This window comes from Sciurus vulgaris (genome assembly GCF_902686455.1).
Source record: "Sciurus vulgaris genome assembly, chromosome: 4".
NCBI classification, from domain to species: Eukaryota; Metazoa; Chordata; class Mammalia; order Rodentia; family Sciuridae; genus Sciurus; species Sciurus vulgaris.
In genome coordinates, this window is record NC_136464.1 from 105,256,768 (window position 1) to 105,269,980 (window position 13,213).

The 13,213-nt window shown below is 34.4% G+C and overlaps 1 protein-coding gene across 1 annotated transcript in view; it reads left to right on the forward strand.

Moving 5' to 3' along the window:
* LOC306658963 (uncharacterized protein) overlaps positions 1-13,213 on the forward strand; it is a gene marked incomplete at its 5' end in the record, with an annotated part of 142,810 nt that overhangs the window by 22,467 nt on the left and 107,130 nt on the right. The window contains 4 exons of the mRNA XM_079136235.1: positions 2,096-2,153; positions 2,250-2,398; positions 11,586-11,643; positions 11,741-11,889. Coding sequence (XP_078992361.1) covers positions 2,096-2,153; positions 2,250-2,398; positions 11,586-11,643; positions 11,741-11,889 — 414 coding nt within the window. The remainder of the gene's footprint in view (positions 1-2,095; positions 2,154-2,249; positions 2,399-11,585; positions 11,644-11,740; positions 11,890-13,213) is intronic.

The following is a 13,213-nucleotide window of genomic DNA, read 5'->3' on the forward strand; positions in this document are numbered from 1 at the left end:
ATGTATTGCTGATGGAAAACCATATTGGTGCAACATTATGGAAAGCACTATGAAGATTCCGAAACCTTGAAATGGAACCAGCATTTGACCCAGTTATCCCACTCCTGGGCTTATACTCAAAGTGCTTAAAATCAGCATACTAGAGTGACACAGTCACATCAAAGTTTAATGCACCTAAACTCATGATAGCTAAATTATGGAACTAAACTAGGTGCCCCTCTACCTATGAATGGATAGAGAAAATGTGTTCTATATAACACACACACATGCACACACACTACATACATACACACCCGCACAGACACACGTGTGTGTGCCATTGCGTATTACTCAGCTCTAAAGAAGAATAGAATTTTGGATTTGCTGGTAAATGGATGCAGCCTGATAATATCATTTTGTGTGAAATAAGCTAAAACCAAAAAGCCAAAGGCCTAAAGTTTTCTCTGATATGTGGATGTTAATTCACAATAAGGGGGTGGAGAGGGAAGAATAGAGTTACTTTATATGAGGCAAATAGGAGTCAAGCAAGAGGAAGGGGTATGGGCCTAGGAAGCATAATAGAGTGAAACAGGCATTATTTACCTCATGTACATATCTGACTGCATGACCTAAGTGATCCTACAATATATAAAATCAGAAAAATGATAACCTACCCTCCATTTATGTATGATCTATCAAAATGTATGAATGTATTCTACTGTTATGTACAACTAATGAGAACAACAATAACAAAAAGAATGATGCTGGACTTAGATTTACTATGAATAGCTTTTACAATATTCATATATATTCCTTCTATTTCTGTGTTTTCTTATGTTTTGAATCTTTGTCTTTTTAAATGCTTTTGCTGCATCTATTGAGATAATCATGTGATTCTTGTCTTTATGTGTATTGATGTGGTGAATTACGTCTATAGGTGTGTGTTTGTTGAACCAACCTTGCATCCCTGTGAAAACCCCTTTTATCATGTTGTACTATGTTTTTAATAAATTTTGGTATCAATTTTCCAGTAGTTTTTTCAGAAGTTTTGTGATGATGTTCTCAGGATCGTAGGCCTGAAGTATTCTTTCCTTGGTGTGTCTTTTTTTGGTTTTGGAATCATGGTGATACTAGGGTCACAGAATGAATTTGGGAAATTACATTCCATTTTTTTTTATAGAATTGTTTGAGGAGAACTGATGTTAGTTCCTCTTTGAATGTTTAGTTGTACTTGGGTGAGATTCTATTGGGTCGAGATTTGTTCTTTTTTGGCAGGCCCTAGATTGTATGTTCAATTTTATTACTTGATATTGATGTGTTAAGATATTCTATCCTCAAGTCTCAGAATAGGTAGGTAATCTTTCTCTAGAAAATTCTCAGTGTCTTCATGATTTCTGTTTTATGGGAGTATAAGTTTTCAAAAATGTTTCTGATTATCGTCTGAATTTCCGTGTATTCTGTCGTGATATTTCCTTTTCCTTCACAAATTGTAGGAATTTGATTTTTTTCCCTTCATTCTTGTTTCAGCTAGGTTAAAGTTTTATCAAGTACGTTTGTTTTAACAACCAATTTTTTATCAATTGTATTGAAACTTTGTTTCAGTTTCATTGATGTTGGCTCTGATTGTAATGATTTCCAGTCTTGTTCTACTTTTAGTGTTGATTTGTTCTTCTCTTTCCAGGGTCTTGAGATGTAATGTTATTTATTTGTCAACTTTCTATTTTAATGAATGTGGTGAGTGCTATGAACTTTCCTCTTAGAACCACCTTCAGAGTGTCTCAGAGATTTGGATATGTTTTGCCCCGTCCTCATTTACGTTTAAACATTTTAAACTTTCATCCCTGATTTTCTGCTATCCATTGGCCATTCAGTAGTGCATTACTGAATCTAGAGTTGTTAGTGTAGTTTCTATGTTTTGTTATGTTGTTGATTTCTAAACCATTCCATCATAATCTGATGCAGTGCAAGGTATTATCTCTAATTTTTTGTATGTACTAAGTATTACATTGTAGACTAAGATGTGGTCTTTTTGAAAAAATGATCTGGGAGCTGCTCCCAAGAAAGTGTATTTCATGGTTGCTCATTAACGTTTTTATGTTTTTTCTGTCTTTCCTAGTTTGTCTGGGAAGGAAAAGGAGAAGTGTGTGAAAAGTTACGGCAATCCAGGAATGATGGTAATCTCTATGAAGAATCCCCATTTGTGCTGTTTATTACCTTGAAATAATAAAGAGTCTCATCTACTTTTTTTACTCTTTTTATTACTGAAAAAGTAAAATGTGACTCCGGGAACCCAAAACGTGGAACCTTGCTTGACAATATTGCTGAGAGTGAAAGAGAACATATGGTTTCAACTGGTAGTAAAAGCCATGTCAAGGAAAAGAGCTTGTGTGATGCTCCCCTGTCATCACCTCTCCCAAAGGTAAGGTGTCTTTTAATACATGTTTTCCATCCCTTTTTAAAATTTATTGTCTCCCATATCCTCATAATGATGGCAGTGATCCTAAAAAGAAATATGAGACCCCTACTAGATCATAATAGAAAGTAAGTGCAGCACCAAGAGAGACATATGTAGAGGATGGAGATTTGTATAAGTTGGTGGGAGTAAATAATTTTTGGGTATCCTTATTGTGGAAGGAAAGAATTAGAATGAAAATTAAATGAGCAGTTAGTTGAACCTGAAGGTGAGATGGGAGGAAAATGGGAAGTATTCTTTATAAAGAGCAAATGTAAATATGTAGATTGAATAAGAGAGTGAAGACAAAGGATGTAATGTATACCCAACAAAAATAGTGGATTTAAGGATAGCAGAAGTGTGGACTCGATTTCCCTGAAAGACTCAAAATTCATTATAAGTAAGAAGTGGAAGAAAATATATTTCATACTTCTCTTATATTTAAAGAGTTTATATATAGTTCAGAGGATGATAGCTCTGTGAGGGGAATTGTGGAATCATTGAAAATTATCCCAGCTATGACCTTTAAGTTGACACGTAAAGGAAGAGAAGGAGCCAGATTCATAAATGTATAAGAGGAGGACCTTCTGCACACAGTGAAAATTTGTCTTCCATCGTTCACCTCATGTTGTGGAGTGATTGGGAAGCAAGGTGTGAGATAACATCACCAACATCGTTTTATGATTATACAGTATAAAACACATAGAAATATATGCCTACATATTTTAGATACTTACCAAAAAATTTGTTTACTTCCCTTCTCATCAATACTTGGAATACATATTGTATCTTAGCACTAAGGAATTGTAGACTGAAAATAATTAAGAGGGTCAAAGTTTTGTACCAGTGCACATTTGTTATAAAGGATAGAGGGTTTCTCTATGTCATATTTGTATGTGTGTGTAACTTAGTTTGATGAATGTCAATCTCAAAATATAACCTTACCATTTCCTCTTCCTTCAGATTTTTTCCTCACCCTTCCCACTTATGGTCTTTCCACACATTTCATGATGACCATTTTCACATATGATATGTTTACTTCTGAGTCTGGCTTATTTTGTTTAATAGGATCCTGTCCAGTTACATTCATTTCCCTGCACATGGCACCATTTCCATGGATGAATAATAATTCATTGTTTGTATGATGACTGTATTTTTACAATACTAGAGGGCAGTGGTTTAACCAGGCCATGGGAAATTTTATTTTTCATTTGAAGTGTAATCTCCATTCTGCTTCCTGTAGTGGAAGTAATAATATGCATCTTCATGGAGAGTACTGACAGATTCCTATTACACACATCCTCATCAGTTTTTATTTGTGTATTCTTGAGTATGCTTGCAAAATTGCATAAGATGGAATCACAACTAATTTTAATTTGCATGTCCCTTATGGCAAAAGAAAATGAATCTTTTTTCATATAAGAGTTGACCGATTATACCTTTCCTTTAGTTAACTGTCTGTTCATTTGCCATTGATTAAAAGTGTTGTTTGTCCTTCGAGTGCTGAATTCCGTCAGTTGTTTATATATTTAGTATGCTAATCCTGTGTCAAAAATTAACTGGCACACATTGTCTCCTGTGGTATACACTGTCTCATCACTCTTTTAGTTGTTTCCTTTGCTCTTCAGAAGGCTTTATTTTGATGCTCTCCTGTTTATCTCGTTGTGCTGTTATTTCCTCAGCAGTAATATTCTTCTTCCTAAAGCCATCTTCCATGTCTATATGCTGAGATGTTTTCCCAAATTTCCTGCAAATAGTTGAAGGTTTCTGTTCTTATATCTAGGTTTGTTAACCCTTTTGTGTTGTCTTCTTCATGTGGAGAAATAGAGATCTACTTCCATTCTTCTACATATGATGTCCATTTTCCTGAGACCTTTGCTTTTGCTCCTACATTGCATTAAACGTGTACATAATAGTGAGGTTCATACTGATATAATCATAGATGTATGTTTTTTATTCCATTTCAGACCCTGGTTTCTCCCATTTCTTTCCCTCACCTCTCACCCCTCACCTTCTTCTACTGTACTGATCTATTTTCCACTCATTTATTTATTTTTAATTCATAGCTATACATAAAAGGTGGGTTTCCTATTACATATTTCCATACATGAAGAGTAATACTGTCAGATTCCTTCCAAATTCCCTTCTCTGCCTGAACCTTTCTCCCTCCCCATGAAACTCTTTCCATTTTATTAATCTCCCATTGAATTTAATCATATCCATTCCTACTTGTTCCTCTTTGTTTGCTTTAGATTCCACCTATGTGAGAAAACATTTGAAATCTCAGTTTTCTCATGACTTATTTTATTTAGTAAGATATTCTCCAGTTCTATGCTTTCATTGGCAAATGGCATTATTTCATTTCTTAAGACAGAGTTACACTTCTTTCTGTTTGTATACCACATTTTATAATCCATTCAATATATCTTGGCTACTCTGGTTTGTGGTGCTATAGATATTGATGTAATTGTATCCCTGTTGGACTGCTGAGTTTACAACTTGTGGATATGTACCCGGGAATTGCTAGATCACTTGGTGGTTCCATTCCTAGTTTTTGAGGAATTTCCATATGAATTGCCAGAGTGGTTGCACTAATTTGTGGTCCCCCCAACAATGTGTGAGTGTACCTTTCCCCCCACATCCTCACGAACATTTATTATGAATATTCTTGGTAATTTCCATTCTTTCTGTGAAGAGAAGAAAGCTCTGCAGTTTTCGCTTGTATTTCCTTGACTACTAGATACTTTGAACATTTTCTTTGTGTATATTTGACCCATGTGTGTTTCTTCTCTTGAGGTATGTCTGTCAAGTTCTTATTAATTGGATTAATTGTATTTGATGCTAAGTGTTTTGAGTTCTATATACATTCTTGTTTTTAATGCCCTCTCAGAGGAGTAGTGGACAAACATTTCCTCCTATGTTGTGGATTCTCTATTCATGCTCTTCATCACTTTTGCTGTCAGCACTTATCAAAAAAAGAAGTTGACTTTTCCCATGCATATGTTTTTGGCACTTGTGTCCAAATATCAGATGACTTCCAAGTGGGTTCTTCTCAGAAATTTCCATCACTTCTGTTTTGTGTTTCCAATTTAGTGCCAGTATAATACTCTTATCCTGATGATTGCTGTGTCTTATGCTTAGAAATTGAGTATTGTGATGCCTTCTGCTTTGCTCTTATGTCTCAGGTTTCCTATGTGTATTTTTGGTCTGTTTTTCATCCATATGGATTTCAGAATAATTTTTCCAGTTGTGTGAATACTTTGATGGATGTTTGATAGGGATTCCATGAAATCTGTGAACCACTCTGTACTTGGCTCTCTTCCCCATATTAAAGTTGCCTTTTCATTATTCTGTCTTCTTCAGGTTTTTTTCATCATTCTGCAATTTTCCTTGAATATTTGTATCACCTGCTTGTTTGCTTTCTTCCTATTTTTTTGCATATATTATTAATTTCAGTTATCCTGATTTCATTCTCAGTGGGATTATATTGTATAAGTTGTTTACTTATAAATGTATTGAGTACCTTTACTTTCTTTTTTTTAAATTTATTTTTATATGGTACTGAGAATTGAACCTGGTGCCTCACACACGCCAGGCTAGTATTCTACCACTGAGCCCAAACCAGCCCTCAGTTTGATTGCTTTCATTGTATAGAAATATTATTGATACTTGTTGATTTTGTTTTCTCCTCCTTTGCCAAATTTGTTTATCACATTAAAAATTTTCTGGTAGAGCCTGTAGTATCTTCCTTCAAATAGTGTCAAATAATCAGTAAATAGGGATAATTTGACTTCTTACCTTGTATAGCTTCCCTTGTCTAATTGCTCTGACTAAAATTTCAGGCACTATTTTGTATAGGAGAGATGAGCATGCACATCTTTTACTTGTTTGTGATTTTAGAGGAAATGGTGTAGACTTTTCACCATTAAATGTGCCCCTGGCTTTGGGTTTGGCATACATAGCCTTTGTATTACTATAACACATTCCTGCTGTTTCTAACTTCTTAAGATTTTTCTCATGGAGGACCTTTGAAATTTGTGAAATGCTTTTTATACATTGATTGCGATGATCATGCGGTTTTTGTTTGTGATTCCTCTGTGTGATGTACTACATCTATTAGTTTGTGTGTGTTGACTTGTCTTTGAATTTTTGGAATTAAACCAATGTTATGATGGTGTATGATCATTTAAATGCTATGTTGAAATTGTTTCAAGTATTGCATGAGCACATTTGAAAATATCTTTCTTAAGAATATTATTAAATAAGATTCTTTCCTTGTTTTTTTTTTTTATTTATTTTTTTGACACTAGTCGTACAAGAGTGACCTTGCCTTCATATAATGCCATTTTTGTCAGTTTTCTCCCTGTTTTCTAATTGCCATCTGATATTTTGAGAGGCATCATTATTAGCTCTCTTTTGAAAGTCTGGCAAAATGTAGGCTTGAATGTGTCTGGTCCTGGGCTGTTGTTTGTAGGAAGCTTTTCATTCCTCTTTCAGTGCAATGGCATGCTTTTGCTCTCTTTAAATTTCCTCTTTCCTCCTGATTCAATTTTTGTAGATCATATGTGTTCAGAAAATTTTCAATTTTCTTTCCATTTGCTAGATTTTATGATGTAATTTATCCCAACAGGCCTCTGTATTTCCCACTTATTGGCATTTATCTTTTCAAAATAGTCCCTGGTGATCTGGTGGATTTCAGAATGGTGCTATTATAAGATCCACCTTTTTTTTTATGGTCTGTAACTTTATTCATTTGTATCTTTTCTCTCTCTTCCTTGTTTAGTTTGGTTCAAACAAGGATTCTTAATCTTGTTTATCTTTTCAAAGACTCAACTCCTTGTCCATTTATCATTGTTATTACTCATTTTTTTCCTAGTTCATAAATTTTGGCAGTACTATTTATCCTTTCTTTCATTCAACTGGCTTTGGCATTGGATTGTTCTTGTTTCCCTGAGTCCTTGAAATTCATCTACAGGTGATTTATTTGAGTTTCTTCTGATTTATAAGTTATGTAACCATATTTATAAATTCCTTCTTAGTGCTGCTTACAATGTAAATCATAGATTCTGTTTTTTTTCTCTTTTCAATTGATTCGAAGGGACTTTTAATGCTTCCCCCAATTTCTTTGATGACACATTGTTCTCGCAAATGTACACTTCTCACTGTGTAAGGGATTGTGGTGTTTCTGTGTTTTTCATGGTGTGGGTTTGAAATATTCTTTCCTGTGATCTGATATTATGCAAGGAATTACTTTTATTGCTTTTGTGTATTTGCTAAGAATAGCTTTTATGACCTAATTAGAATCTGCTTTAGGGAAGATTCTATGAAAATAATAATTATTCAACTGTCGTCTGAGGAAGTACTGCATATACATCTATCTGTACAGTCCTTTTGATCAAAAGTACATTTGAATTCAGTAGTGATTGTTGAATTTTTTTTCTGGATGCCATAGTTATTGTTGAGAGTGGTATATTGAAGTCACTCATACTTATGGTACAAGGCCTATCTGTCCCTTTACTTTCAGGACATTGTGTTTCATGAAATGTGGGGCACTGATGTTCAAGGTGTAAATGTTTACAGTGATTAAACATTCTTTTTGGCCTAATCCTTTTACCAATAGTTATTGATCTTCTTTGTCATCTCTGGCTAATTGTGACTTGAAGTCTACTTTGATAAACATGAGAATACCTACCTCTCCTTGCTTTTAGCTTCCATTTATATTAAAAGGAAATACAATTTTCCATCCCTTCTTTCTGTGAGTCTCTTTGCCTGTGATGTTTATTTCCTGCAGACAAGATACATTTGGCTTTTGATTTTTTTCACTCACTATTTCACTTAATGCCTTTAATTGTAGAATCAAGCCCATTTACATTTGTTGTGAAGGGTAGACAGGGATGTATTTCCTCATGTCCTTTCTTTTTTTTAAAATTAGAGTTACTACTTATTGACATTTGCTTATCTAATTTAGTGATATTTATTTTTCACATGTGCATCTTAATTTCATCTTTTTTTATGTATGATTCTTTTGTGAACCTTCTGCAGTCTGCCATATTGTCCATGAATTGTTTCAGGACTCTTATAACATTGATTTATGGGTGTTAATTTTGTATGCCCCTACACTGCCAAATTTTTCAGGAGTCTTAGAATTTTCTCTGGTGCATTGCTTTTGGGTCTTTCAGGTATACAATCATGTCCTCTTCTAACAGACCTAGTTTTAGCTCTTCTTTCCTGTATGTATCCCTTTTCTTACTCTCTTTTGTCTAATAGTTCTAGGTAGGGTGACATGGACACTTGAACAGAAGTAGTTAAAGGCATCCCTATCTTGTTCCAGTTTTTAGAAGGCATGCTTTCATTTTTTCTCCCTTTAGAACCGTGTTGGTATTAAGTTTTTGTGTTGTTTGTATGCCTTAGAGATTCAGGCTTCATCTGAGGTGCACATGGTAAAGATTTTCTCTCCATCTGGAGGCTCTCTCTTCTCATTATTGATTATTTCTTTTGCTCAGAAGAGGTTTACAGTTTGAACATGTCCCGTTTATTGATACTTGATTTAACTTCTTATACCTTTAGGAGTCTTGTTCAGGAAGTCAGATCCTAGGCCAACATGCTGAAGATTGGGTCTACTTTTTCTTCTAGTAGTTGCAGGGTCTCTGTTCTAGTGTCTAAGACTTTGATCGACCTTGAGTTGAGTTTCATGAAGGGTGAGAGATAAAGGTTTAACTTCATTTTGTTACACATGGCTTTCAATTTTTCCCAGCACCATTTGTTGAAGAGGCTATCTTTCCTCCAATGAATGTTTTGGCACCTTTGTCTAGTATGGTACAATTTTATTTATGTGGGTTTGTCTCTATGTCTTGTATTTTGTATCATTGGTCTATTGGCATGTTTGGTGCCCATACCATTCTGTTTTTTTTTTTTTTTTTCCCTCCTTCACTCTAGGTATAGTATATTTTGTGTTCTGGAATTGTGCCTCTAGCTTCATTTTCAAATGGTGATTTTCAAGAATACAAGCAACGATAAATGTTGATGAGGATGTGGGAAACTTATGTACTGCTGGTGGAAAACCAAATTGGTGCAACATTATTGAAAGCACTATGAAGATTCCTCAGAAACCTTGAAATGGAACGAGCATTTGACCCAGTTATCCCACTCCTGGGCTTATACTCCAAGTGCTTAAAATCAGCATACTAGAGTGACACAATCACATTAATGTTTATAGTAAATCAACTCACAATAGCTAAATTATTGAATGAACTCAGGTTCCCCTCTACAGATGACTGGATAGAGAAAATATGTTTTATATAAAACACACACGCAAACATACACACACTGCATACATACACACAAACACACAAAGACACACATGCATGTGCCATGGAGTATTACTCAGCTTTAAAGAAGAATAGTGTTTTGGTATTTGCTGGTAAATGAATGGAGCCTGATAATATCATTTTGTGTGAAATAAGCTAAATTAAAAAGCTAAAGGCCCAATGTTTTCTCTGATATGCGGATGTTAGTTCACATTAGGTGGGTGGAGATGAAAGAATATTGTTACTTTATATTAGGTAAAGAGGAGTGAAGGGACAGGAACGGTTATGAGCATAGGAAGCATAATAGAGTGAAACAGGCATTATTTACCTCATGTTCATATCTGACTGCATGACCTAAGTGATCCTACAATATGTAAAATCAGAAGAATCATAACTTATCCTCCATTTATGTATGATCTATCAAAATGTATGAATGCATTCTACTGTCATGTACAACTAATGAGAACAACAACAAAAAAGAACGATGTTGGACTTAGATTTAGTATGAATAGCTTTTACAATGTTCAGATATATTCCTTATCTCTGTGTTTTCTTATGTTTTGAATCTTAATCTTTTCAAATGCTTTTGCTGCATCTATTGAGATAATCATGTGATTCTTGTCTTTATGTGTACTTATGTGGTGAATTACATGTATGGATGTGTGTATATTGAACCAACCTTGCATCCCTGTGAAAAAGCACAGTTGATCATGTTGTGCTATCATTTTAATAAGTTTTGGTATCAATTTTCCAGTAGTTTTTCAGAATTTTTTCATTCATATTCTCAGGATTTTTTGCCCATCGTTTTTTTTCCTTGGTGTGTCTTTGTTTGGTTTTCAGATCCTGGTGATACTAGGGTCACAGAATGAATTTGGAAAATTACGTTCCATTTATTTTTATACAATTGTTTGAGGAGGACTGATGTTAGTTCCTCTTTGAATAACTATTTGTACTTGGCTGAGATTCAGTTGGGTCCTGGGTTGTTCTTTGTTGGCAGGCTTTTATAGTATGTTCAATTTTTTTGCTTGATATTGATGTGTTAAAATATTTTATGTTCTCAAGGTTCAGATTAGGTGGGTAATCTTTCTCTAGAAAATTGTCAATGTCTTCATGATTTCTATTTTATTGGAGTATAAGTTTTCAAAATTGCTTCTGAATATCTTCTGAATTTCCTTTTATTCTGTGGTGATATTTCCATTTTCTTCACAAATTGTAGGAATTTGATTTTTTTCCTTCATTTTTGTTTCAGCTTGGTTAATGTTTTATCAAGTACATGTTTGTTTTAACAACCAATTTTTTATCATCAGTTGTTTTGAAACTTTGTTTCAGAATCATTGATGTTGGCTCTGATTATAATGATTTCCAGTCTTATTCTACTTTTAGTGTTGATTTGTTCTTCTCTTTCCTTGGCCTTGAGATGTAGTGTTAGGTTATTAGTTGACTTTTTATTCTTTTAATGAATGTGGTGAGTGCTATGAACTTTCCTCATAGAACCACCTTCAGAATGTCTCAGAGATTTGGATATGTTTTGCCCCATCCTCATTTACGTTTAAACATTTTAAACTTTCATCCCTGATTTTCTGCTATCCATTGGCCATTTAGTAGTGCATTATTGAATCTAGAGTTGTTAGTGTAGTTTCTATGTTTTGTTATGTTGTTGATTTCTAAACCATTCCATTATAATCTGATGCAGTGCAAGGTATTATCTCTAATTTTTTGTATGTACTAAGTATTACATTGTAGACTAAGATGTGGTCTTTTTGAAAAAATGATCTGGGAGCTGCTCCCAAGAAAGTGTATTTCATGGTTGCTCATTAACGTTTTTATTTTTATTTTTTCTTTCCTAGTTTGTCTGGGAAGGAAAAGGAGAAGTGTGTGAAAAGTTACGGCAATCCAGGAATGATGGTAATCTCTATGAAGACTCCCCATTTGTGCTGTTTATTACCTTGAAATAATAAAGAGTCTCATCTACTTTTTTTTACTTTGTTTATTACCGAAAAAGTAAAACGTGACCCTGGGAACCCAAAACGTGGAACCTTGCTTGACAATATTGCTGAGAGTGAAAGAGAACATATGGATTCAACTGGTAGTAAAAGCCATGTCAAGAAAAAGAGCTTGTGTGATGCTCCCCTGTCATCACCTCTCCCAAAGGTAAGGTGTCTTTTAATACGTGTTTTCCATCCCTTTTTAAAATTTATTGTCTCCCATATCCTCATAATGATGGCAGTGATCCTAAAAAGAAATATGAGACCCCTACTAGATCATAATAGAAAGTAAGTTCCGTACCAAGAGTGACAAAATAGAGGATGGAGATTTGTATAAGTTGGTGGGAGTAAATAATTTTTGGGTATCCTATTTTTGGGTATCCTATAGGAAAGAATTAGAATGAAAATTAAATGAGTAGTTAGTTGAACTTGAAGGTGAGATGGGAGGAAAGTGGGAGGTATTCTTTATAAACAGCAAATATAAATATCTAGATTGAATAAGAGAGTGAAGACAAAGGATGTAAAGAAAACCCAACAAAACTAGTGGATTTAAGGATAGCAGAAGTGTGGACTCAATTCCCCTGAAAGACTCAAAATTCATTATAAGTAAGAAGTGGAAGAAAATATATTTCACACTTCTCTTATATTTAAAGAGTTTATATATAATTCAGAGGATGATAGCTCTGTGAGGGGAATTGTGAAATCATTGAAAATTATCCCAGCTATGACAACTAGGTCGACACATAAAGGAAGGGAAGGAGCCAGATACATAAATGTGTAAGAGGAGGACTTCTTGCACAGAAAATTGTCTTCAATCGTTCACCTCACGTTGTGGAGTGACTGGGAAGCAGGGTGCGAGATAACATCACCAACATCATTGTATGATTATATAGTATAAAACACATAGAAATATATGCCTATACATTTTAGATACTTAGTAAAAAGTTTCTTTACTTCCCTTCTCATTGATACTTGGAATACATATTTTATCGTAGCACTAAGGAATTGTAGACTGAAAATGATTAAGAGGGTCAAAGTTTTGTACCACAGCACATTTGTTATAAAGGATAGAGGGTTTCTCTGTGTCATACTCGTATAAACGTGTTAACTTAGTTTGATGAATGTCAATCTCAACATATAGCCTTACCATTTCCTCTTCCTTCAGATTTTTTCCTCACCCTTCCCACTTACGGTCTTCCTACACATTTCATGATGACCATTTTCACATTTGACCTGTTCTGAGTCTGGTTTATTTTGTGTAACATGATCCCATCCAGTTCCATCCATTTCCCTGTACATGGCACCATTTCTATGGCTGAATAATAATCCATTGTTTGTATCATGACTGTATTTTTTTTCAATACCAGTGAGCAATGGTATAACCGGGCCATGGAAAATTTTATTTTTAATTCGAAGATTAACCTCCATTCTGCTTCCTTAGTGGAAGTAATAATATGCATCCTCACGAAGAGTACTGACAGATTCTTATT